At 37.1% G+C, this 25,575-nt stretch overlaps 1 protein-coding gene across 1 annotated transcript; it reads left to right on the top strand.

Moving 5' to 3' along the window:
* On the top strand, positions 1–25,392 carry MRPS35 (mitochondrial ribosomal protein S35). The gene is made up of 8 exons (XM_035348258.1): positions 1–228; positions 2,231–2,274; positions 3,246–3,413; positions 3,781–3,841; positions 6,196–6,335; positions 8,904–9,013; positions 11,836–11,905; positions 24,878–25,392. The coding sequence occupies exons 1-8, from the start codon at positions 102–104 to the stop codon at positions 25,154–25,156; spliced, it is 999 nt and encodes a 332-aa protein (XP_035204149.1). The 5' UTR covers positions 1–101; the 3' UTR covers positions 25,157–25,392.
* The last annotated feature ends 183 nt before the right edge of the window (positions 25,393–25,575 follow it).

The following is a 25,575-nucleotide window of genomic DNA, read 5'->3' as shown; positions in this document are numbered from 1 at the left end:
CCCAACCCAGAGCGCTTCGCCTTTCCAACTATTTTGGCCCGCAGCAGCTTCCGTGCCGCTGGGAGGAATGGGGGCGTTCTGCGGGTGCATAGTTTTCTAAGATGGCGGTGGCGGCGCTGGCAGGGCCGGGCTCGTGGGCCGTGCTCGTCCGCTGCTGCCGGGCGGCCGGGCTGGCGGCTTACTCCTCCGTGCCCTCAGGCAGCATCGGGCAAGGCCAGCAACGGGAAGGTGAGGGCAGGGGGCGGCTCTCGGGCCGCGCCTGGCTCAAGCGAGGTGTTGTGTTGTTACAGCGGAGCTGCAGCGCATTTTCTGAGTTTAAAATGAGTTCTGAATGGGGTTGTCATGGTTTGCCGAGGGACGTGTCTTTGTGCTGTGTGTTTGCCCAAGCTGGGCAGTTTTGCTTGTTCTGAGCCCAGATGGGTCCAAACAGGCTGAACCCTGTTGGGCAGGGTTGTATGAGCAAGGTACAGCTTTGCGAGGCTGCGTGGACGTCTGTTGTGTGCAGGCTCAGAGGCCAGGCTACTGAAAGGGCCAATCCTTGGGTGCTGTCAGATGGTGAGGCTCAGGGCACTGCAGGAGTAAAAGGTGTCCTATTCGGAAATCTTTGTAACAGAGCAAGATTGACGTGAGTGAAATGTGTCTGTTTGTAACACAATAAGATTGTTATGAGTGAAGTGTGTCTATGTGAGAATGCACCATAAAAAATGATAAGGAGTAATAGGAGGTAAAGGAACTCCATCTTAGCTGTTCCAGAGACCCATATCTGTTTTTTGTTTTAGATTTCTGTATAGCATGAAGAGGAAGAACAGAATCAGGGCCATAAAATATACAGATAAGGAAGACAAAAGAACCGTGAAATTCAGGAGTTTTTTTGAGACTTGTGAGGGTTAAGAGTGTAAAACAAATTAATAAGGCAACAAGAACAAAAGCAGCTACTCATAAAGTCCATTCAGTGATTTTTGCTAAATATATACTGCATAGTAAAGTGGTAATCCTCAAAAGCAAAACAGCAGCAATATGTTAAATTTAAACCCAGCCCAGCCCAAACATGATAGTTGAAAGCAAATTTCAATTGTCTGGCTACTATAGAATCCATTTTTTTTTTTTTGGTAAGTATTTCAAGAAACTATTGCGAAATATTATTTTGTATGCATGAAGCCAAGAAAGTGAAGATTTCTGTTTATACCAAAAATCCAGTGGGATTTGGTGGCTTCTGTATTACTGTGAGTCCCTTCCCAGAGGTCCAACTGATAGCAGTTGATTTAAAAAAAAAAAAAAAAAAGCCTAATGGTTTTAGCCTGCTAAAACTTTGTAAGTAAAGTAAAAAAAAGTGAAGTTAAAAAAAAACTTTGTAAGTAATTTTGTATTACTTTATGCTGCTTTTTCTCAGTGTCTGCTCAATATTCACAATGAGCAATGGAAAATGGCAGAAAACAAACTCATCTGTATGTTCCCCATGTAAAATTCAAAAAGAAAAAATGTACAATGTGTTAGCTTGAAGCTTATACAGAGGCAAGATAGATGAGCCTGAGACTAGCATAAGAAAGTGTCGAAGGAAGAGATGGAGCCATGGGAATCTCCTTTTGGTGGCAGTGAACTGTTGAGTTGGTATAGCTGTCGTGTGCTAATGGGGAATGTTTTGTGACCAGTCAGCTCTATGGGGAAAGAAAACTGGAAGCATAGGTGCTAAGGCAAAAGTGTACTTTCACTCGTTTCATTTTTCTTTCTTCATGGGTCAAACTCAAATTATGCTAGTAAAATGTTCTTTATCCCATAAGCAATAAATTGTTGTTGATATGTTTCTAGGATAAACTCAGTCTGACTAAATGGCTTCCAAGCCTTTATTATCTCAAGTTACAAAAAAAGTGAGCAATCTGAGTACGTGATCTTCCCCTTCTTCCATATAAAGGCAAGGAAACAAAATCTTTGAAAAGCCTCTTATTTCCACAGAAAGATTACTCTGCACTATTGAGGGCATCTGGCTTCTTTCTCATGTCTTGATTTGAAAAACAGTTATCAGGAGGTGGTGTTGTTTGTTGGCTTTCAGTTGTTTTTTTGTTGTTTTTTTTTTTTTTTTTTTTGTCTGCAGCAATATAGAGATTTGGAATTACTTAATAGTATTAATATATATTGTTTTGGTAAAAGAAAAAAAAGCATGCAGATTACATTGTATTTTTTCCACAAAACCATATAATAGTTTGTAATGAAAAATGTTCCTTTTTACTTCCAGCTTCAATAAGGAGAAGAGGCAAGACATCACAGTTCGTAAGATCGGTAAGAACTGATAATATTTGCAGCTAACTCAGTGGTGTCTGAGAAACTAGTTTAAGCTGTAAACCTTAATAGTTTCTACAGGAACACCTTCAAAACAAGGTGAAATGATCCAATGTGATGAAATTCCAGAACGCGCACCTAACTTCTTTAGTCTCCTAGCTGTTTTCAGTCTGTGTTCTAAAAAAACACAAAACCATTAACATGTATCAAGACCATGTGCTACAGGTATTAAAAGTAACACACAGTTGCATTTAAAAGAAAAACAAACATCTTATTTTTTTTTTTCCAGTATGAATTTGCAGGATTTGTAAAGTGGTAATGTGATATGATTTTAAAGGCAAGTAGTAAAAGTGGACCAGGTGTAAATTTTTGTTCCTTTAACTTCCGAGTGTAGATGTAATGATACACTAAAACAGTCAGATCAGCTGACTGAGTATAGCCATTTCTAGACAGATATACTATATCTATACCCTTCTAGATTAAAAAAAAAAAAAAAAGGCTTTGGGAAAAGAAATGTTGTTGTTTTAATTTATTTAAAAAGCTAATATCTCTCTCTCTTAACATGAACTTGTTCAGACTTCCAGAATTCCAAAAACATAACTTATATTTGTCCCCCTGCAGTGGGTGCTTAAGTACTTCAGGATATTGAGTTGACTATTAAATACTGGTTTGATTCCACCCTCCTTTGATTTAGCACAGCACAAGATAATGTCCACATCTTCTTCCTAAGCATTTCTGAAATAAATGCAGTTTTATTATTTATATTGAGGCCTGCCACCCAAATCTTAAGAGGCTGTCCTTTAAAAATTCCATTGGAAATGAAAACTAATGTTTGATGTTAAGGTGTGTTTTTGAAATTTTTAGTGATGGGAATTCCTGAAAGTATTATTTTAATAACTTTGTGTATGTTCCTGCTTTGTCTCACAAAACAGTATCTCTCCTATAAACTTCCATAATTTTCTGTTTGTTAGCATGCACCTCCCAGAACTGAGAGGATGGCTGTCGACCAGGATTGGAGCAGTGTTTATCCAACAGCAGCTGTATTTAAAGCTGCATCTGTGCCTCTCCCGATTCGAATGGGTTACCCAGTAAAGAGAGGAGTACCTCCGCCAAAAGAAGGCAACTTAGAGCTTATAAAGGTAAGCCACATTGAACTGGTGTGTGTTAACTTTGAAGATTGTTGTTCATTAAGACTGCACTGCTTTGATTGGAATTTCTTTATTGGATAATGTTTTCTATAAAAAATATAATATTATTCTACTTCTAATTAGATGGTAGCAAACCTAAGAAAAATACAAGTGAGAGGTTTCCATGCCTGTAACTTTTATAATTGGGCTTAAGTCTTATGCTAAATGAGACTCTCCTTGAGTCTTCTTACCTTAATCTTATATTTAATGTATTGAATTACATTAATGAATGTTGAAAGTGTAATCAGATTTCATAAATACCCCTTTATTTATGAACAAAATGCTTTTATTTTGGTAACTCTTAGCATGTCTTTTCTAGATTCCTAATTTTTTGCATCTTACTCCTCCTGCAATTAAGAAACACTGTGCAGCTCTCAAAGGTGAGAATTTGGTTTTTAGTTGTTTTAGCTGTTGTTTTCTTTGGCTTTATTTTTTTTGGGGGGGAGTGGGGATTGATTAAAACAATCTCTGGTATTTTTAAGACAATTCAAAACATAACTGTGTGATGGATTAGGAAGTGAGATATGATCCACCTCTGAAGCTGGCTATTCATAAGGCTTGGGCTAGTATTGTGTTCTTTGGTTTTGCTTCATTAAGTCATACAGGTGATGGGCCGATAAGTCTTGTGAGGTTTCCAGTACACCAGAGAGACTATTAGGAAAAGTGCTTGTATTGAAGAATTCATAGTTTAGAGTCTTAAGGAAAATGAATAAGATATGATATGGATATGAATGGATATGGCTCAGTTCTAAGATTAAAGCCTGGTTTAATTATGGTTAATGGGCAGTCATTCTGGTAGGCATTTAAAAAATGGCATTAATAAAAGAAAGGCTGTGTGACAGCAAGGTATATAGGGGAGATAAAGGATTCAGTGAAGAAAAAGAGCACCTCTGCCAGCTAGACATTTAAGAGAACTTGATGTGGAAGTTCTCATGGAGGAGGTGATAAGAGACCTGTCTTGAGTTACCTATATACACACAGCATAGGAAACAGAAGGAATTAGAAGTCTGATGAGTCAAAAATGCAGAGGGAAAGCTTGCTTGATTGAGATACTGTGTGAAGAATGAGCTGATGTGTTCCAAAAAGTACAGCTTGGATGCAGAACTTTGCTATGAATATGAGTGGCAAGCTGGCTGAGAGTTTGAGAGTCAGGATCGGAGAGGAAGCCAAGAAGGATGTATTGGTGGGCATCTGCCAAACTGGCTAATTATGTGGAGGAAGTGGATGAAACTTTCTTGAAACAGATCAAAAGCCTCACAGTTACAAACTTTGATTCTGATGAGGAACTGCAGCCATCTAAACATGTCCTGGAAGTGTAACAGAATGGGACAGAAACAACCTAGGAGACTTCTGGAGTGCCTTATAGATAATGTTTTGATGCAAATCCTGGTCAAACTGACTATGGGAAGGTTTTGTTGCATGTGCTAGACACAGATAAGGAAGAGCTGGTTGGGGATGTGAAAGCTGCTGGCAGTCCTTGGTTGCGAAAAAAGATTAGGCTCAAGATCTTGAGAGAGGTAAGGAAGACAAGTAGCATATTGACATCAATTTATTGATGCAAATTATCTCCCAGTTGATGAGGAGAGATGATCTGAATTCATTGTTCACAGACAAGGAAGAACAGTCACATATGACAGCCTTGGTAATAGTGGTCATGAAACTGTGGAGTTTAAAATCCTGAGAGATGTGTGCAAGACAGACAGTGGAATTACGTCCAGGACTTCTTGAGAATGGTTTTGGATGTTCAGTAGTTTTGGCAGATCTCATGGGAGACTTTCCTGGGGGGCAAAGTGTACAAGGAGGGCTGGTGGATGTTCAAGGACAGCCTCGTTAAAACACAAGAATGATCCATTCCAGTCAGCAGGAATTTGAGCAAGTATGTTAGCAGGACATTATGGGTGAGCAGGGAACTCCTGAGTAACCCAAGATGCAAAAATGAAATACACAGAAAGTGGAAGCAAATACAGATAGCCAAGGAGGAACAGGATATTTTTCCCTGAAAATCTTGAAGAAGGATGAGGGAAGATGCAGGCAACTAACTGCAGGTCAGTCAGCCTTATCACAGTCTTTGGAAGGTTATGAAGCAAACTACTGTAAGCCACATGCTTCCAAGTATGTGGAAAATATGCGTTATAAAAAGCTGGATGATGACAGAGAGCACTACTTCAGCAAACTTTCAGAAAATTACAGATGTGGGGGGAGGCTATGGGCAAAACAGGTGACACCAGCTGCTGTTCAGAGAGATGTCAACATGCAGAAAAAAATCTGCTGCTGAGACCCTCATGAAGTTAAACACAGACAACTACAAAGTCCTGGGTCTGGGATGGAATAACTCATGCAGCTGTACAGGCTGCAGGGGAACATATGGCTAGAAAGCAACTTTGCAGAAAAGGATATATGGGGTCCAGCAAGCCTTTGAAAGTTGAACATGAAATGTTGAAGCAATGAAGGCTAACTGCATGCTGGGTTTTACTAACGAGAATAGCCAGCACATTTAGGATTTTTGTTCCCCACACTTTATTTGGAACTTGGGACTACAGTTGGAGTACTGTGTCCAGTTCTGAGAAACCCGGTACAAAAAAAGACTTTGAGACACTGGAGGAAGTCTAGCAGAGACCCTGCCATTATCTGAATGAATATGGTTTCATTAAAAACTACTTCTGAAACATATATTACAATAAATTTGAGGGGAATAAACATACATTACTTGGATTGTTTTCCTTTTATTATACAGACTTCTGCACTGAATGGCCAAGTGCTTTGAACAGTGATGAGAAATGTGAACAGCATTTTCCTGTTGAAATTGAGACAGTGGATTATGTTTCTGCAGGGACGTCTATTCATAATCCCAAAGCAAGAGTGGTGACTCTAAGAGTAAGTAGTGCTGTGGTAAACACCAACCTTTGTTTTAAAAAGCCAAATGTTTGGCTTTCTTTTCAAAACATCTACAAGAATGATACTTTGTAAGGGAGTATGGGAAATAGTTCATTGAATGTCCAGAAAAAGCGGTGGTGAATTTCATTAAGTATATTGCAGCATGTTAAAATTGAGGTTTTAATGATAAGGATATGTATTTATAAATGAAGATTGAGCTCTGATATAAGCAAAATAGCATACATTCTGGAAAATCAGCTTTTCCTTAAGTAGACAGTTCTAAGTTATCACTTAGTGTGGGGATGCATGCTTTACTTTACTGAAAATATCACCAACCTTTTTCAAAGATTTTTTTTTTCTTTTGGTGAGAAATATCAGTCAAATTATACCTGAGTTCTGAGGACCTTGTTTTTGGCTTTGACTTTTCATCATTGCCCATGGCTGTTACACTGCATATAATCAGACAACTGTTATATTGGAAGTTGTTTCATGTAGTTGACTGGTGCTGTAGTCATGGGGATCTCAACTAACCGTTGTGCAAATAAGTATTTAGTCTTTCATAATACTGTTGATTCAGTCTGCTGTGACTTACACTGCTTAATATTAACTTGCTAGAATATGATGGAGACAAATCTGGAATCAGTAGTTTGTCTAAAACCATACTAAATATTTAATTCCTAACTTTGAAAAGGCAAAGTGCGAGAAAAGAGACAGTAGTGTTAGGAACAAAAGGCTAAGAGCCAAAGGGGAAAAGGAGAGTCTTTGTTCTTATTCTGCTTTATACTTGTCCTGCGGAACTGGAAAATCTTTTCAGCTACCTGTTTCTCTAGTTGTTTTTTCATTTCAGTGAACTCTCGTTAATGTATTTACTGAGTGAAGACATTACACATTTCTGTCAGGATTTACTTTAACTTAGTGGGGTCATATGGATATATTTAAACCAAGACCACCTCTTTCTGCGTATTACTCTTTTATTGGTTCTAAGTGGTGTGTTTACTTGTTCTAACCTTCATATTTGTGGATGCATATCTGTATTGATGAATAGTGTTCTTTTTTTACATTTTTGGTATAGATAAACACATAATAACAATATTCAGGGAAGAAAAACTTTAAAAATCTAGGAAGCAGTGTTGTGAAAAAATTGTGAACTCAGAAATTGTGAACTGTGTGTACATATATTGTGGATTTTTTTCTTGTTTTAAGAATTTTTGATGAGGGATGGCCCTGACTTTATACTTCAGTCATGTTTAGTACTAACCCAGGTAAAGCAAGCTAATAGTTCTTGTTTCAGCATCAGCTGGAACTGACTTGTAAAAATTGATTAATTGCAGTTTTTCCTAAGCCTAAGCTGCTGCTGCTGATGATACAAGGAAGAAGAGCCTGAATAGGCTTCTTTGCATTTCTTGTTTTTTAAACACTAATAATTATTTCAAATGTAGTCTAAATTGAATTTTCTCCTTTGTGCTGAGTTATGACATAATCAGAGCATCTCTAGATTTCTTCGTTTTTAAATATGAATTATAAATATATGTAACCCGAAGCCTGTTTTTTTTTTTGTTGTTTTGTTGTTTTGGTGAATGAAATTGTTTCGTATCAGATGAAGCAAACTAATGCTGGACATCTGGGCTGGTAGTTTTCAGTGTGCTGAAACATCCTATTAAGTTCAGAAGTCATGGTCACAAAGTTGTATGTTTGTCCCAGAGCCATGTCTGAAACCCACTGGAGTGTTATTTCTTTACTTGAATATTGGAGAAAGACAATGTTAAGAAAGTGTTTCTCAAAAACTCAGCAATTTGTGTGAGCATTGCCAGGCAGCGGTGAGGGCAGGCTGTTCTGAAAGTGATGGCAATGCAGAAGCAGGAAAGCAGGCAGGGAAATGACCTCCCCAGAAGGGTGCAGTTACTACCTGGGCAAGGTAGTAGAACTGGCCTGGTAATAGTCACCTTGTCCATCTGATGGTCCAGTAATCACATGACAAGTCTGTAGTGATAAAGCAAGCTTGAGGTCAAATAGGGAAGTCAGTGGACCACGATTAGGTGTGGTGACAATAGCCAGAATCAATCAACTTGACAGTTTACTTGACAATCAGTGGTGATTGTCAAGTAAATCCATAGAGATGTAATATGTGTGAGGTCAGGCCAGTGAGTTAAAGATGTTGGTCAGGATCTGGATCAGTGAAGCCTGTGGCCAGGCACAGGCATAGCTGCATTGTGGCTCAGGCAAAGACTGAGTCTGAGTGTCTCAGCCTAAACACAGCTTCTCTGTGAAGCTACAAATGAAACTGATGGCTTTTTTCTTATGAAAAAAGTTTAAGTAGAAATATTCTATCTCAATTTCTATGAGAAGAAATGTATTAATTGATATTCAGATTTATATAAACCTTGTGTTAAAAAGCTTTTGACTAGTGATGAAATTGTAAGAAATTCTACAAGTGCATACTTAATAGCTATACTTTTAATTTCTGATAAAAAGATATGCCTAACCATATCTCAAAATACTTTTCAGGGTGAAGAAATTGAATTTCTCTAAATAATTAAAAGTATAAAAGTATTTTCTCTTTTCTTCAAGGTTAAACTTTCTAACCTGAATTTGGATGACCACGCGAAGAAGAAGCTTATTAAACTAGTAGAAGAGCGGTACTGCAAGGATACAGATACACTCACTATTACAACAGACAGGTAAAGGAAGGAAGCAGGAAGGAAAAAATGCCATTAGCAGTGGCTGCAGTACAGCAAGCATAGTATCTCTTCTGGGTATATCAGTTAATGCAAATCAATCTTTGCAACTTTCGTCTTCGTTTTTTTTATTTTCTTTCCCCAGGCTAAAATGTATATTTAGATGTACCAATACTCCTATTCATATGTGTTAAAATTTTGATGGACAAATCGCATAATGTGAAACCTAATATATGTTTAATATTATCAGATATTGAAGCCTAGTGTTTAGAAATATTTTATTATAGTTTCAATATTTCACAAATAGCTTCTGTTAGTTTTAACAATGATCTGAAGAGGTTCAGGCAAGAAAACTGAGGACGTCAGTGCCCTGACAGTTTTCAGTGTTTTCATGTTCTAGACTTAAACAAATCTCTAGTTATTCAGAGTTATGATCAGAAAGCTGGAATGGAGAAATTTTCATTTGATTTCTGAAAAGTTTATATATGTGTATACTCAAATTCATAATACACTTTAATTCACAGCTGCATTCACTGTTCAGGAAAAAAAAAGTCATCTTTTCTGTTTGCTTTTTCTTATCAGTATTTGTTTTCCCATTCTTATTTTCTGCCGAAGGATGGGAAATTACAGCTTTATTTCTATATGAATTAAATATTAAATGGATGAAATTGTGTTACTCTTTTAAACAGACTAGACTTAGAAGTCTGTGTAGATTCCTCATACTACTTGGTTTACAAACACCTTAATTTCAGTGGCAAAACTTACTTAGTGGTTAAAACATCAGGATAGCTGAAAGGAGCTTAACCTCCAGGGCTTCTGTGAATGGTCTTATGCAGCATTTCTGGAGGATTTTTTTAATGTGCTTATTGATGTTTCACTTTTTCTAGTAAACTCTTAAGGCCCAAGCTCTGAGCAGTATCCACTTCTTTAATAAAGGATTTTCCATACTGATATTCAGATTACTTTTAAACTGAAGTTCTTCAGTAAATAGAAGAATAAGGACGAGGGATGAGTCCTTTTAAAAGTTTATTTGATAGAATATTCATAATCCTTAACCATTCAGATGAGTGTTTTTAGAGTGTCTCGAAGGTAGTCTCATATGATTCAATCTGTATTGTATTAATTTCTAAGATACATCTTGGATCAAAAAATATGTACTGTCTGTTTACTAGATTTATTTCTGATGACTAGTTTTGTAACAGACAACCTGTATCCGAAGTTTCAGAAACTAACTTCGGGGAAATTCACATTATTAACTCATTTTTAACTTAAAAAATAGCAGGTGATTTTATCTGGAAGTGATACAGCTTTTTAAATTGCAAAGTAATATAATGAGTATTTTTATAAAAGTTTGTCAATAAAGGTTGGGAGTAGAAATATAAAGTAGTTCTTTTTTGAAATAATCATGTTTGTTTCACATTTCCAGAGTTAACCAGGGTCACCTACTAATTTCAACTGGAAAACTGTTTGAACACCCATTTTTATATCTTGATTTGAGCATAAATCCACGCACTCATGATAAACAAGAAATGGAAATGTGTTTTTTCATATGTTGTGATTATGCTAATTCTTAGTATATATGGTTCTCATTGATTCTTAAGACAACTTCAGAAGTTCATTTTTTTGTACCTTGTATCATTGAAGCATATAGTACCATAGGCAGTCTAATCTGCTCTAAGTCAGTACTACTGCTAAAAGGATTTCTCCCTGAGGTATAAGATGGAAAAAGAAAAGTACTCTTTTTTTTTTTTTTATCAGTTTCTGTCCTTGATCTGGTTCACTGCAGGGCTTCTGGAACTGACCAGAAGGAAGGCACAGAGGAGAAAGGAAGTAGGAATGCTTCTCTGAGTAGCAATGCCAATAATGGTTCTCTGAGTAGCAGTGCCAATTTTTGTCTAATTAAACTCATTATACAGCTATAAAATCATTTGGGATTACTTGTGTAGGTCTTATCTGTTTAGAATTGAACTGGATTCTGTTGACTTTCCTTTCTGTTTAGTTCTTTGGTGAGCTAGTAAGCAATACTTGGAAAATTATGTTGTGTGCAAGACAAATAGTCTCCTAGGTCTGAGTGTAAGGGTTGTTCCTTCTGTGCCTGCTATCAGTCACTCTAGAAAAGAGAGAGAGGAGCTCTTGCTTATCAAAAAGATGTGAAACATAACAGCCTGCTGGAAGAAGTGTGTGTGAGAAAAAAGACAGGAGGTTATTGGAGATCAACATAGGGAAGAGATTAATGTCATCAAAGTCTCAGCAGTTGCTTTGATGACTAATTTAAAGAAATACACTGTTTTTGTAGCTCTGTGCCTTATCCCAACAAATTTTACTTGTGATTCTGTTTTGACATACAGCTGCATGGACTTAAACTTTTCTTCTTAACTTATTGACTAGATCTTCTGTTCTGAACTATATCTAATGTTTTTTTTCACTGTCTTCCTCCCTTCGGCTCTGGCAGAAAAATTGAGCTTTTTAGGCTGTCCAGAGTGATGTATGTTGTGTTCAACTTTCTATCTCTGGTAGAGGGCAAAGTGGAATTCAAGATATGTTAGTCTGGTTTTTAATGGTTCCTGAAGATTTGTAAGTTCTTTTTGTACATTTTCCTTCAGACTTGCAGATGCTCATCCTTCCATGTCCTTAATAGTTGTTCTTCTATTGTGATGTTATTCTTGATTATGTGTAATTCAGAAATGTATGTGAATCAAACACATTCCTGTGTTACATTCGTAGGTTACAGATCAGAAAATTTGGTAAATCTAGTATTTTGTTCAAAAGTGTATTACAGTGACTTGGTTTCAGAAACATTAGTTTTGTTTATGTAATTTTTTCAGGTGCCCACTGAGAAGACAGAACTATGATTATGGAGTACACCTCCTCACAGTTTTGTACCATGAATCTTGGGTAAGCAGTTGGGAAAAATCCCCCAAATGTGCTCACTCTGTCCCATATCCCCTTCTCCTACCTTACTGTCATCTTCGTAAACTAAACATCAATTGAAACTTGTGAAAAGTTCTGTGACTGTGCACAACTTAAGGCAAATTACATCAGACTCTTCCTCTTCCTTACCACCTTTCTTCAAATTCAGTGGAGATATTTGTTTGAATCTTCAACAGTCATCTTAGACTTCACATCTTTAAATTTTATCTCAGGCCGGAAGGAGTGAGGGCTGAGACTACTTTTCTGAGCTCCCTTTTGCTCAGGAAAGGGACACCATCCCCACCTTCTGTTAGTTTTAGGGTTTTGTTGTGTCACAGTTAGTGTCCTGAATATAAATAAAGTTATTGCATCTCATCACCAAAATATTTCTTCCAAAATGAATGAATTGTAAACTTTTCTGTAATCATTCAATATAGGATGTATTTGGAAGCTTTCCAAGTAGTTCTTTTTGTTAAATTGTTATATAACTGAAATAACCAACATAGATATATCAAAGACACTATTCCAATTTATTGATATTTCATTACATTTCTTAGGTAGTTCTCTCAAAATAGACATTTTCAAGCCTTACCTCTTTTACAGGGAATTCTTCAGATTTCTCTGTTACGATGCACTCTTTAAATTGTAGCTTATTAGCTAAGAAAATTCAAACTTACTATTTTCAGTTGTTAGTATTTAAATTAAATTTAGATATTTAATATTTTCAGGGATTATTGTTCTTGATTTTGATCATTGCAGTGATGACTGGAAATAAGGAGTCTGAGCTGTATCTTCTGCTCATTACAAGTTTCCTTGAACATGTTTGGAATGGTAGAGTACATCAAATGTAACTCAACTTATGCTAACATCTTAAAAGATTTGTTTGCCTTATATTTAAAGTGCTTTGTATGCATGGATGTCTTCTGAACAGCATTACATTGCGTTACAAATCTTAAATTAGGGATGGATCAGTTTCCAGTATTAAGCAATGACGAGAGCTAGACACCACTCTCTTTATTAATACCAAGCAAACATCACATCTGTCCTTTGCTCTAGCATTACTTAGTGATAGGAAGACAGTGCTATATGATATTGCTATGGTAGTGTTCAGCATGTATTGAATACGCACAAGTCTCTTGCCCTTTTATTACCTTTCAGGTTCCATGTTAATATTTGATGAGTTCATCTATCAGTTGTAATTGTCTTTGATTTCCATGAAAAATTGATGATCTGCTGTGACATGTTTTTTTTTTTCCATGATCACTGTTAATCTCTTCTAATAATTTGCTGAAAGATAGTTTGGATGCATTTTGTAAACCATATGCAAACAATCTGTGGTCTGTTTTAATCTGTGTGAACTTTAAGTATTGGGGGCTGGGGGGAATTAGTTTTCCATGTAGACAATAACATCAATCCCATTTACAGAATTAATTGCAAGACTCTGTGACTTTCCCAGCAGAGTGCCACACTGTGGTTTTCATGCATGTTCTTTATGGAATTAAACAGAAAGATAAAAGGAGTGTTCCATTCTTGCTGAGTGAAAGCAATGCTGATGGCATGTAAATTGTGCTGTTAATCCTGAAAATTTTGCCTGCTATCTCTAAAACATGGCATAACTCTAATTTATAGTGGTTACTGGATTCTGTGAACCAGCAATCATGTAAATATATTAAAAAGAAAAATTGTCTGCTGATACACATCAGGAAGTGGATTTTCAAGTGTAATTACCTTTGAATTGCCAGTGATACCATAATTCTTTTATTATGGTTATAAAATAGAGCACCAGTTTAGGAATCTGAAACCTATTTTTAAAAGAATGTCTATTCTTTGTGGTTTTGTTGGGTATGTAGTGAACTACATGCTATATACCGCTCTATTTTGTAGAGAGATGCATTTCCAGCAGGAAGATGCTCTTAAAGTAATGAGTATGAAGAGTTTATCTCTGGCTTGTCTGTCTCTGTATATACATGCTTAGAAGGCAAAATTCATCATTGTGTCTCAACAGTATCCTGAGTAGTACACCTTTTCTAGTATGGTCTTCCAGTCTTAGTTTCAATGAAAACCAAGGGCATCCACATCTCAGCAATTCTGTTTGTAGAGCAGGTAGAGAGTTTGGATGGAATTAGTCTGCAAGAATCCCAGTCATAATGTGTTTACAGTTGAAATATGCAGCAAGTCTGTGACTGACAGAAAGGAAAGAGAGAAAATTATCAACAATGTGTACTGCTCACCCTCAGAGCATGGTTAAGAGTATGGTTAAAATAGTTTTCTTCCTTGCTTTGGGATGTGGAGAAGGGAGCTCGTTTGCATTTAAATAAATGAATAAAAGGTTATCCAAAACAAATTTGGCTAACTGGTTTCTGAGAGGTACCACAGCCAAAGTGAAGGAAGCATGAGGATAGGTTAGTGCACTAAAATAAGCATTTTTCTCGTCTAACTCGCCATCAGTTAATGGATGATGCAAGAAAACAGTAGCTAAATGGTGAAAGGCTCTGAAGATACCACAGAATCATAGTATATCCTGCATTTTAAGGGGCTTACGTGCATCATCAAGTCCAACTCTTGGCTTTACACAGGACCGCCCAAAAAATCTGACTGTGTCTGAGAGCATTGTGCTAATGTTTCTTGAACTCCAGCACTGTTACCACTGTAACAGTTACAGTTAGGTGCTGTTACCACTCCTTTGGGGAGCCTGTTCCAGTGCATGACCACCCTCTTGGTGAAGAACCATTTCCATCCAACCTCAACCTCTGACACGGCTCCATGCTGTTCCCTTGGATCCTGTTGCTGGTCACCAGTGAGGAGAGATCAGTGCCTACCCCTCCATTCTTCCTCATGAGGAAGCTGTAGGCTGTGATAAGGCTTTCCTTCTCTGGTCTGAACAATCCAGGTGACTTCAGCTATTCCTCATGTCTTGCCTTTTATACCCTTCACCATCTTTGTAGCCCTTCTCTATACACGGTCTAATAGTTTTGTCTTTCGTGCCCAAAACTGCATGTTGTCCTCCAAGTGAGGCTGCACGAGCACAGAGTAGAGAGGGATGTTCGCTTCCCTCAACTGGCAAGCAGTGTTGTGCTTGATGCACCCCAGGATATGGTTGCCCCTCTTGGCTGCCAGGGCACACTGACTCATGTTCAACTTGCTGTCAACCAAAACCTCCAGATCCCTTCCCAGCCTCTCATCTCCCAGGCAGTACATATAGTCATGGTTCCCCTGTCCCAAGTGCAGAATATACACCACTTGCTCTTGTTAAACTTTATATTGTTTGTGATTGCCTAGCTCTCTGATTTGTCAAAATGTCTCTGCAAGACCTCTCCACCCTTGATGGAGTCAACAGCTCTTCTCAATTTTACCGTCATTGGCAAACTTACTTAGAATACTGTACCTTCAAGTCCTGCATTCAAGTCTTTTATGAAAACATCAAAGAGAATTGCCCATAAAATGGAGCTCTGGGAAACCCATGTCGTGAATTGCTATCAGCTTGGTGTAACCCCATGTACTATAATAACCCTTTAAGCCTGACACTTCAGCCAACTGTTCACCCATTGTATTATGTGTTTATCTAGCTGTATGCTGTATACTTTGCCTAGGAAGGGTATTTTGAGAAGCAGTATTGAAAGCATTAAAGAAATTCAAAAAATTACAACAGTGGGTTTCCTTTGGTCAGCTATGTGGGTAACCATGTTGCAAAAGGAAATTAACATCACTATCATTGGTGTAGAAAACAGAGGCGGAGAGAGCTTTAAGTATCTCTGTTCTTTTTTGTGTTCCTGTTTGTCATGTGACAGTTCTCATGAAGTAATGGACTAATGTTTTTTTCTGGTCCTCCTTCTGCTGTTAACATACCTTATTTAAAAAAATAAAGAAATAAAAACCTTTTATTGCTCCCCACAGTACTGGTGAGCTTCAACTCTCATTGAACTGTGCTGCATGAATTTTCTCCCTTCAGTGGTGAGCAGCATTTCCCTAGTCCTCCTATGTTGCCCAACCTTGTTTCCAGTGGCCGTGTACTTTCTTTTTTCAACTTAAGTTCTAGAATAAGATCCCTGCTCAGCCAAGCCAACCTCCTGCTGACTTACCTGACTTCTGACATTTTGGAATTGCCTATTCTGTGCTTTGGACAGGTGATGCTTAAAATTGTCCTGTATTCGTAGACCACAGTGTCTTCCAAAGCAGTTTCCCAGGGAACCTTACTAACTAGTTCTCTGAGCAGCCTGAAGTCTGTTTTCCCCAAATCCAGAGTTGAGGTTCTGGTAGCAGTTTTCCTCCTATCACTGAAGGTTTTAAATTCAACTACTTCATGGTTGTTATGGCCAAGATGGCCACCAATCACCACTTCACCTGTGAGACCTCTGTTCACAAGCAATGTATGTAAGAGTGTACATTTCCTAATTGTCTCTCTTAGTTTGTGTACCAAGAAGTTATCTCTGTGACTGAACCAAGGTTTTTAGCTCCTCTTGCTTGCTCCTTGTGCTGTGTGCATTGGTGTAGAAATATTTCAAATGTGCTTCATTGTACCCAGCACCTTCAGGAGTAGACTGAAGGATCTCACTAGTACACAATTGCTCGCGTTTTGGCACGCTGTCCCATAGCTTAGCAACTGTGGGCCTGGTTTATATTCCTTTCCTCCTTCAAAATATAAAGCTCTGTTGATCAGCCCTTCTAACCCCAGTGCAAAAATCCTTTTCCCCCTCTGAAAAAGGTGCAACCCATCAGGCACCAGCAGGCCCGGTGTTGTGTAGGCCATCCCATATACTGGACAATATTGTCAGGTGGAGAGAATCTTGCAGGAAAGTTCAAGCATATTTTATGATTATATGTTTGAGAGCTCCCTTTTTTGAATGCATATAGAAGGAACTAAAAGGAAGGAAAATTTTACTGGATTTTGTGTGGGGGTGAGTTTTAGAGGAAAAAGCAGAGTTTGAACACGGAGAAGGAGGAGAGGGAAAACAAGTAGAAAGACTGCTGGTAAGTGTTAAGATGAAGAGGCTGACAAAGGTGGCAGGAGTGCAAAAAAGGTCCATTCACGGTCTGGGAATAGAGAGGGTAGCTAAGGCTGTATGATTACTTTTAGGGGAAGTGGATTACTACTGGGTAGCCTTTGGGCTATAAGTCCCAGGAATTAGTAGTTTAAAGGAGTATTGCATTTGAAACTGTCCTCTCTTTCCTGTCTCTTGTTTTCACACGTAAGCATAAGCAACGGACTTCAGCAAAATCCTGCTAAAGCTGAGGGCATTCAGGACTTTCAGGGATGTGTTATGACTTTATGAAAGCATAATGCAGCGTTACCAACTGACATTTAATCTGTATTTAAACAAATAGAAACCCTTTATTTGGAAGCAGGAAAGGTGAGGATTTTTTCATTATTTAGTAGGCATCCCTGTAATTAATATTGTTGCACTTACATATTGGCAAGGCGTGTCTTGCTTTTTCCTGGCAGTCCGTGTTACTTTCTGGGACAGGATTGCTTGCTTGTTTTAATAGAGGAAGTGAAGGACAAGAGGAGGGAAAAAGTGAATTAATTGTCTGGTCCATGACCTATGCTTGTTATCATGGTTTCAAATGAAATGCATGGTAATGCAGAAAAGCTATGGGAAGTTGTTCAAAATATTGGCAGCACATTGGTAGATTGACAGTTGTTGCTTGGTAACTATTTTGGGTTTATGTGGCAAGGTTTTGGTAGCAGGAGGGCTGCAGGGGAGGCCTTTGTAAGAAGTCTAGAAGCTGCTTCAAGTTGAGTAAGAGCTGGTTCCACACAGTTCCAAAAGGAACCCGGCCAAGCCAATAAACGATGTGGTTGTGACTATGTGGGAGCAGATAAAAGAACGGGGAAAAAACTGCTGTGAAATAGTAGCTGGGAGAGAGGAGTGAGAACCAGCCCTGCAGAACCCAAGGTCAGTGTGGAAGGAGGGCAGGAGGTGCTCCAGGCATGCAGCAGCAGTTCACCTGCAGCCTGTGGAGAGGCCCCTGGTGGAGCAGGCTGTCCCCCTGCAGCCCATGGGTCCCACATGGAGCAGATCTCCACGCTGCACTGGTGGAGGAGTCCCCAGTGGAGCAGGTGGATGTGGCCTGGAGGAGGCTGCAGCCCATGGAGAGCCCCCACAAGAGGTGGGGGTCTGGGGAGAGCTGCCACCCATGGGGGACCCATGCTGGAGCAGTTTGCTCCTGACGGACGGGCCCTGTGGTACTGGCCCATGTTGGAGCAGTTCTTGAAGAGCTGCTGTCTGTGGGAAGCCCCTGTAGGATCAGTTCTGGAAGGACAGCATCCTGTGAGAAGGAGCGGTTGAGATGCAGCGTTAGGGACTGACTGCAGCCCCCATTGCCCTGTGCTGCTCAGGGGGAGGATGTAGAAAACGGTAGATATTTTTAGAGAGGGAAAGTGTTTTAAGTTTGTTTTTAGTTTCTCACTGTTCTAGCCTGTTAGTGATAGGCAACAAATTATATTAATCTCCCTATGCTGAGTCTGTTTTGCCCGTGACGGTAACTGTTGAATAATGTCCCAGTCCTAATCTCACCTCTTGAGCCTTTCCCTTCATATTTTTCCCCCTTTCCCTTTGAGGAAGGGGAGTGAGAGAGCGGTTGTGGAGTTCAGCTGCCCATCAGGGTAAAACCACCACAGTAAGGCAGTGTGCTGATATTTGAGAGGGATCTGGACAGGGGGAGCAGTACTTGCATCTGCAAGTCCTACTGCGTTCTTGGTTCAACCATTCAAATTACAGGTTGGCTAATGATGTCTAAATCTAATAAAGAGCTCAATTTATTTGGTATCTGTTACCTAAAAAGGTGCTAAAGTAGCAAGATTCCAGGCTGCTGCATTTGGCAGTTTGATTTTGGTAAATACAGATAGATGTCAGGCAGGTGAGTCCAGTTATCTTTAAAACATTCAGATTTGAAAAGAAAATTCATTATTTAAAAAATACTTTTAATCTAAAATGTTTTAATGCTTTGAGATCTTCATGTTTAATGGCTTTCAGGCTGTTAATCAAACGTCTGTGTTTTTATTAGCTTTCAGAACTTATTCAGTAGATATCTGACTTGCACCATCTGGCAAAGAATCAAAATTGTTTTGGACTTTCCTTTTTAAATTTTAAATTCCTTAAAAAAATGCCATAGGATTCTTTAAAATTCCTTTAAAATGTATTTGGACTTTGCTTTTTAAATTTTAAATTCCTTTAAAATTACTCCCTAGGATTATGCCTGGAGTGAATTCTCCAAATGAACGGTTGAGATACATTAGGTAGATTGTTAAACAGCAGCTCAAACAGTTGTATTTCTGCTGCTTTACGTGATGGTACTTCTTGAATACTGTAACAGCAGCTCTAAAAACTGAATGTATTTTAATGATATTCAGTTGTTTTTGAAGAGTAGTAGTTTGCTGCCCTCAGATGGTTGAAAAGAGCATAAACTGATTTCCTTGCACTCAGCTGGGTTTAATATTTTATTATTAAAAAGTAAGGTTCTGTTATGAGTTTAAAGTAGGAGGGAAGGCCAAGTGAGCAGACAGTTAAATTTCCAATAAGGAAAAACATTAATAATAGTTATAAAGGAAAGGGATCTGAAAAAGAATTAAAAGGAAATAACTCAGAGTTGTTTTAAACCAGTCAAGACTACAAAAAGGTGCAGCAATATTACGAGGTCCTGATCCACATGATTTTCAACATATACAAATACAAGCTGATGCAGCGGGGAGGATATCATCCTGCATTACACAGATTAGAGAGACCTGGAAAGAGAATTAGTGAAAAGTTGCCCTTTCATTTTCTATTCTTCAGTGTATCTCTTAACTAAAATGCGGAGTGTGATGTACTAAAAGAAATAATAATGTTGTGCACACTTTTGATCTCTTTCTTTATCTAAAATGTAAACACTCACAAAATCGTGTATTTTGAGTGAATTTTAGGAAGATACCTTGCTTTCATGCTCCTTTTGCAGTAGAGTATTTAACTGCAAGATGCTGGAGGGGGTGAGGAGTGTGTGTATATATGCAGCTAAATGAATACTTTTACATAATCATTAGTGATAATCCTCCAATAAATTGTATAGATATTATCTAGATTTGAATCAGCACTTAACTTGTGTTACCTTTTTTCATCTATAGTCATTTTAAGCCATTACAGGCAAGCATGCATAAGATATTCTTGTGTCTTGCCGAATCTCTCCTCTGGGTAGGAAAAAAAATGAGATTTGCTGAAAAGAAAAGGAAGGCTGTAACACAGTGATTACAGCATGAACCTGAGAGAGAAGGATTCAGAGCTCTGGGCACTGTTTAGTATAACTGAAGGCTTCTTAGCATAAATTTCCTGTCTCGGAGATCTTAGAATAGCAGTGTGATATAATTATAACCTTCCTTTAATAGTGTTCCTTCAATACCATACCTTATATATAGTATAAATAACACAACCTGATGTTGAGGTAAGGGTGATCTCTAATGTTGTGAAACGTAAAAAGATACTTACAAAGTAAGGTACTTACTTTTGTTTTTATTGTACACTCACCATTATCAAAATCTAATAACTTGCAAAGAGACTTTGTCATTAATGTCAGTCAGGAAAGATAAAGCTAGGTGATATAATAGATTTTCAACTTAATAAACTTTCTTGAATATCTGAAATAAAATATTTAAAATCAAAAGAAAGAAATACCCTGTCAGGAAATATGCATTGCAGTGAAAAAAGTTAAAACTACTTTGCTTGGAACCACAGAGCATGAACATTGGAGCAAACATTTATCATGAAGCCAAAGTTGAAAAAAAGCTGTAGCTTGCAGTGGTTGAATTAAAAATTGGCTATGTAATATTTCTGACTTTATAGAAGTCTGTTGCATTACTTTCAGCCCAGGAAAGTTGTTACTGTTTTTTGAAGAGGTAGTCTAGATTATAGTAACTACTGGAGACTCAAAGTTAGTGGCAGAACCAGAGATGAAGTCTATTGAATTTCATTATGTGTGAAACCATCTCTTACATCCACTATTATTTTTTGAGGCAAAATTCTGTCGTTGTACTCTTTCCTCTTTGCTTATTCTCCTTTTTTATTTTACACTTGTCCTCACAGTCTTCCTCCTAATTTTCCTTGATGCTCTAGAGGTCCTTTCTGCCTTCTGCCATTGCTTCATCTTAGAGGAGAATATTTTGTGAGTTCAGACCAAAGTATTTTAACCTATTCTGCGTCACCAAGCAATTAAAAAAAAAAAATGTATCCAATCTCCTCACATACAAACATGCCTTGCCCTATTTACAGATTTATAGTGATACTTATTCTTAAGTTGCCAACTTAATGCTGCTGTTCAGTGCTGTAATATCTCCAAAAATATACATAACTTTTTTGGTAACGCCTCTTTGGCTAAGAGGTACGCAATAATTTCGAGCGTCCTAGCATTTCTTACCGGAAAATCTGAAATCTGTGATTATTGTACCACAGAGGTTTTTGTTTTGGTTTGGTTTTTATATCCATGCAGTTCTAAGGAAAGAAGTATATTTAATCCAGCTTATATAGAGTTTGAAATGTCACTTGCAACTTAGGAAATCTCCTCCCTTCAAATAAAATCCCACTGCAATACTTGTTCTTTGCTAAACAGCATTAATTTTTAAACTGTCCAAAATGTCAACTGGTGATTGACTAACATGCATCATGTTTTTATTTTTTTTTTATTTTTTTATTTTTTTTTAATATTTGTGTGCCAAATACAATTTTAGTTAAAATGTCTTCCGCAAAAGAAACACCAGGGAAGTAAGTGATAATACTAAACCCCCATGTGTCCGTGACAGAAAGTTTAGGCAGGATAAGCTGGCAGAAAAACCACGACACAGTGAAAAGCCTGATCAAAAAGTGATCAAAAATGATTTCCTATTTTTTTATAGTTAAAGTTTCAGTATGTATTGATGCTTTTTAGGTAATGACTTTTATGTAAAAAGCGATTTCGTTGTCTTGAGTACAACTTCAGTATATGTGCTGTGTCAGCACATCAGATTAAGACTTTATTTTGGGAGGTTTACAAACCTTTACAGTGCTTAAACTGTAGCACAGCGGATTTGCTTAGATATAAATAGAAATAAATTCTTACTCTGTTTATGACATCTATATTTATGTATTTGCATTAGGAAGTATCTCTTGTTTAGTAGTAGGTTTAAGTCCTTTGATTTTTAGATGAAAAGGTGTTTTTGTTTTGTTGTGGCCCCCTTCTTTCCCCCCCAAGTTCTAATTGGAAGTTATAATGAGAGAAAGTTGAAATTATCAGCCGAGTGCATTATCAACCAGGCTGGTTAATACTTACTGAGATACTATCCTCTGTGTGATAGAATGAAGCAATTGCTTTTAGTTGATTCAGTAAAGAAATATTCATTCATTAATTTTAACCTAGTTTTTGAAGTGTGGATTCTAGAAAAATGTTACACACCTCCACACTTGTATTCCAGTTTTCATTGTTTTATTCTTGCTTACTACATTCTTTACTAACATTTGCAGGGAAAAAAAATACCTGACTAACAAAAGTCAGAGTGGAGACCTCCTTTTTAAAGGTTCTTTCTTTGTCTCATTTGTCTTCATAACACTTTAGACTGAGACTACAACATTTGCAGTATTTCCACTATTCAGAGTTCATGGGTACTTGTCTACCTAGTATGCTTTTTCAAATGAAAATATAGTTCACTTTTTCCTCTTGCAATAAATCTGGTTGAAAGGGTATTTAAGTTTCACTCAATGCAGACAGCTTGCAAAAATCTGGTTTCTGTTCAGTTTCCTGTTTTTGATGTATGTCTGGACCTGTGTACAGCAGGATAACTTTTCATTTTGAGGTATGGCCACCAACATTGCAGTAGTGGATATAAGCTGCTTGTAGTAGGACTGGGGAACAGATTTTGAAATCTCCCCTACTATCAAATCACTTCCTGGCTCCCTTATACCCCCCAGAAGTCAGATTTTGTTTTAAAATCCATTTAGATATACCATTCTGCTGGGAAAGATTCCAAGGAAGAAATACTTAGTTTTAGTTTTGTTTGTTTGCTTGTTTGTTTTTCCCTACTCGTTTGAGCTACAGAGAAAACTCAATCTGTTTATCAGCATGAATCTCTGAAATCCCATCAGTAATTTGTGCAGAGATAGAGATAAATGTAATAACTGTGACTAGTACTTGTTGTCTCCACTATAACTTGAAGGCGTTTAAAAGCCTCACAGTGATCTTTTGTTTGAACTTCAAACTTGACTCTGGCAAATGGTCCAGAGACTGGCCAGGGGTGATACCCCTATTCCTTTACTCTTGAGAAACCCAATCCCTGTGAGAGAAGTTTTGCTTTAAAAAAATGTCTTGGATAGCCATTGTGCAAATAAATGAGGGATATGTAAATCAGGATGTCGTTCTTAATTTTAAGAATGTGTCAGTCTCCATTTTGATTCCTGTTATTTTTCAAACTTACAAGGAATAACTTAATAACTTGCTCTACTACTGTTTTAGCAATAAACAGTAGACTAGACTAGAGTATGTTCTTTATTTCCCTCTAGAAAGTGAATGAGGTTCTTTTACTTCTGTGTTGTATTGTGTCTAGGTTTTAATGTAAGTCATATGAGCCTTTTAGTAATGTTAATTACTGTTTCTGACTAAACATTTGGACTCTGTTTTAAAAGAGAAGAGATTCCATTCACCGGTTGCAGCATTTATTGAAGTATTTTTAACTTCAGATAGACAGACCCAAGCACACAGGGTTATAGGTAGAAAACAATTCTCAGGTATTAATTAAACTTTGTTATATATTATGATTCAACTGCAAAAGCCTTGTTGACTAGTGGACAGAATAGTTTATTAAAATCTCCTGCGATTGCCAGGTTTATTTGAATTCTGCAGTCATGTGTCAGTAATGGGGTTTAGTTGTTACTAGCATAGCAGAGCTAAAAATTTACTGAAGAACCTTTTCTTGCAAGAAAATAAAAATAAAATAAATAATAAAAAAAAAAACAATTACACACGCACACACACACACACACACAAACAAAACCAACCAACCAAACAACAACAACAAAAGAACAGACCAAACACAAAATGCTATGAAGGCTTTAGTAGAATAGTTCTTTAACCTTACTTCTAGAGAAATAAGTTTTTGATTTATACAACAACTATGTAAGAAAAACATAACCACCAAAAAATAGGATGTCAGCATTATTTACATTAATAATACACAATAAATACTTATTTGTATATTTTTAAAATATATAAGTATACCAATTATCTACATATACATATTTGCAAATGTACAATAAAAATGAAAACATCAAAATGGCACATTATGACATTTGAAATATCCCTGAAATAGCAGGAGGTCCTGCTAAACCAGAGAAATGTTTAGATAGATAGAGATTCTTCGGAGGAGCACTGTTTTGCAGGAGGAGGAAATGGATTAATTGCTGGTGTTTTTCCTTATGAGTCACAACTTAAACATTTCCCAAATGCTGAAGGATTGCTCTCTCTCATCATAGGTTACTTGGTATGAACTGTTTCAACTGGCATATTATAGCCAATGTAAACATACCAAAATCATATACTAGGGACAATAATAGCTAGGTGGCTATTTCCAAAGCTTGAGAATTTAGATTGACTTAAATTTACTACTTCTAGAACCTTTTTTATTATTCATTATGTGTAGTCCATAAGCTTTTCTTCTCATTACAACTTTTCTCATTATATCTGTCAGGTATATAAAGAACTTAGGAAGTGGGAGGGAAGAAGCTTACTACACAGAAAATGTATGGTATATGGGCATCGCTTTGAACTCTGTTCGAGGCTTGAGTTACAAGCCTTGTACTTCAGAGGACAAATGTCTTCCAGAATAGAAGATAGTGTTTTTATTTATTTATTTATTTATTTATTTATTTATTATTTATTTTTTATTAAGTGAGGGAAACGTTTCTACAAATTACTGTAGCTTTGTTTCAGTATTCAGTAGTTTTTCAAATAAGGTGTATTTTCTTTCAGAAAACAGAGATGTGGGAGAGTGAGAAGACTGAAGAAGACATGGAAGAGTATATCTGGGAAAATAGCTGCTCTCAGAAAAATGCCCTGGATACAATACTTCAAATAAAAGCCACAGAGAATGTTAGTAATGTAACTAAGGAGGAGCTTCTTGCATCTGAAGTAGTTAAGAATTACAGAAACTCTGTAACTGCACTTAAAAATGAAGGTGAAACAGAAAGTAACATGTCTCAATATAAGGAATCTGTGAAGAATTTATTAAATATACAAGCATTACCATGAAAGATTCTGCAAGTACATCTGATTATTATAGAAATATTAAACTATAGTTAATAGTTCTGTATGATATGGATATATAATTGTTTGGAACCTTAACTAAAACTATGAAACTTGATGATTAATTAATTTTAAAAGTAGTCAGATATTTCTTTATTGTTGGATTTTCTTGTAAACATAATTTTTCTGTTCATGAATCTTGTTCTTTGAATAAAGTATATTTTGAGTCATATTGGGAACTCGAACATTCTATTCTGTGCTTTCTTAGCATGGGAGATCCAGGCACAGTTCTGTGTTTAATCACATTCTGACTTCTCACACAACTTCTTGGCATATAATTAAACAGTTTTCAAAAACAATAAAATGACTTAGGCTCCAAGTTCCATTAACCTTGAGGCTCTTAGTTAAGAGGTCTAAAGATTCTA

Source organism: Oxyura jamaicensis, chromosome 1, assembly GCF_011077185.1.
Source record: "Oxyura jamaicensis isolate SHBP4307 breed ruddy duck chromosome 1, BPBGC_Ojam_1.0, whole genome shotgun sequence".
Lineage (NCBI taxonomy): Eukaryota > Metazoa > Chordata > Aves > Anseriformes > Anatidae > Oxyura > Oxyura jamaicensis.
This window is presented reverse-complemented; position numbering and strand designations above follow the sequence as displayed.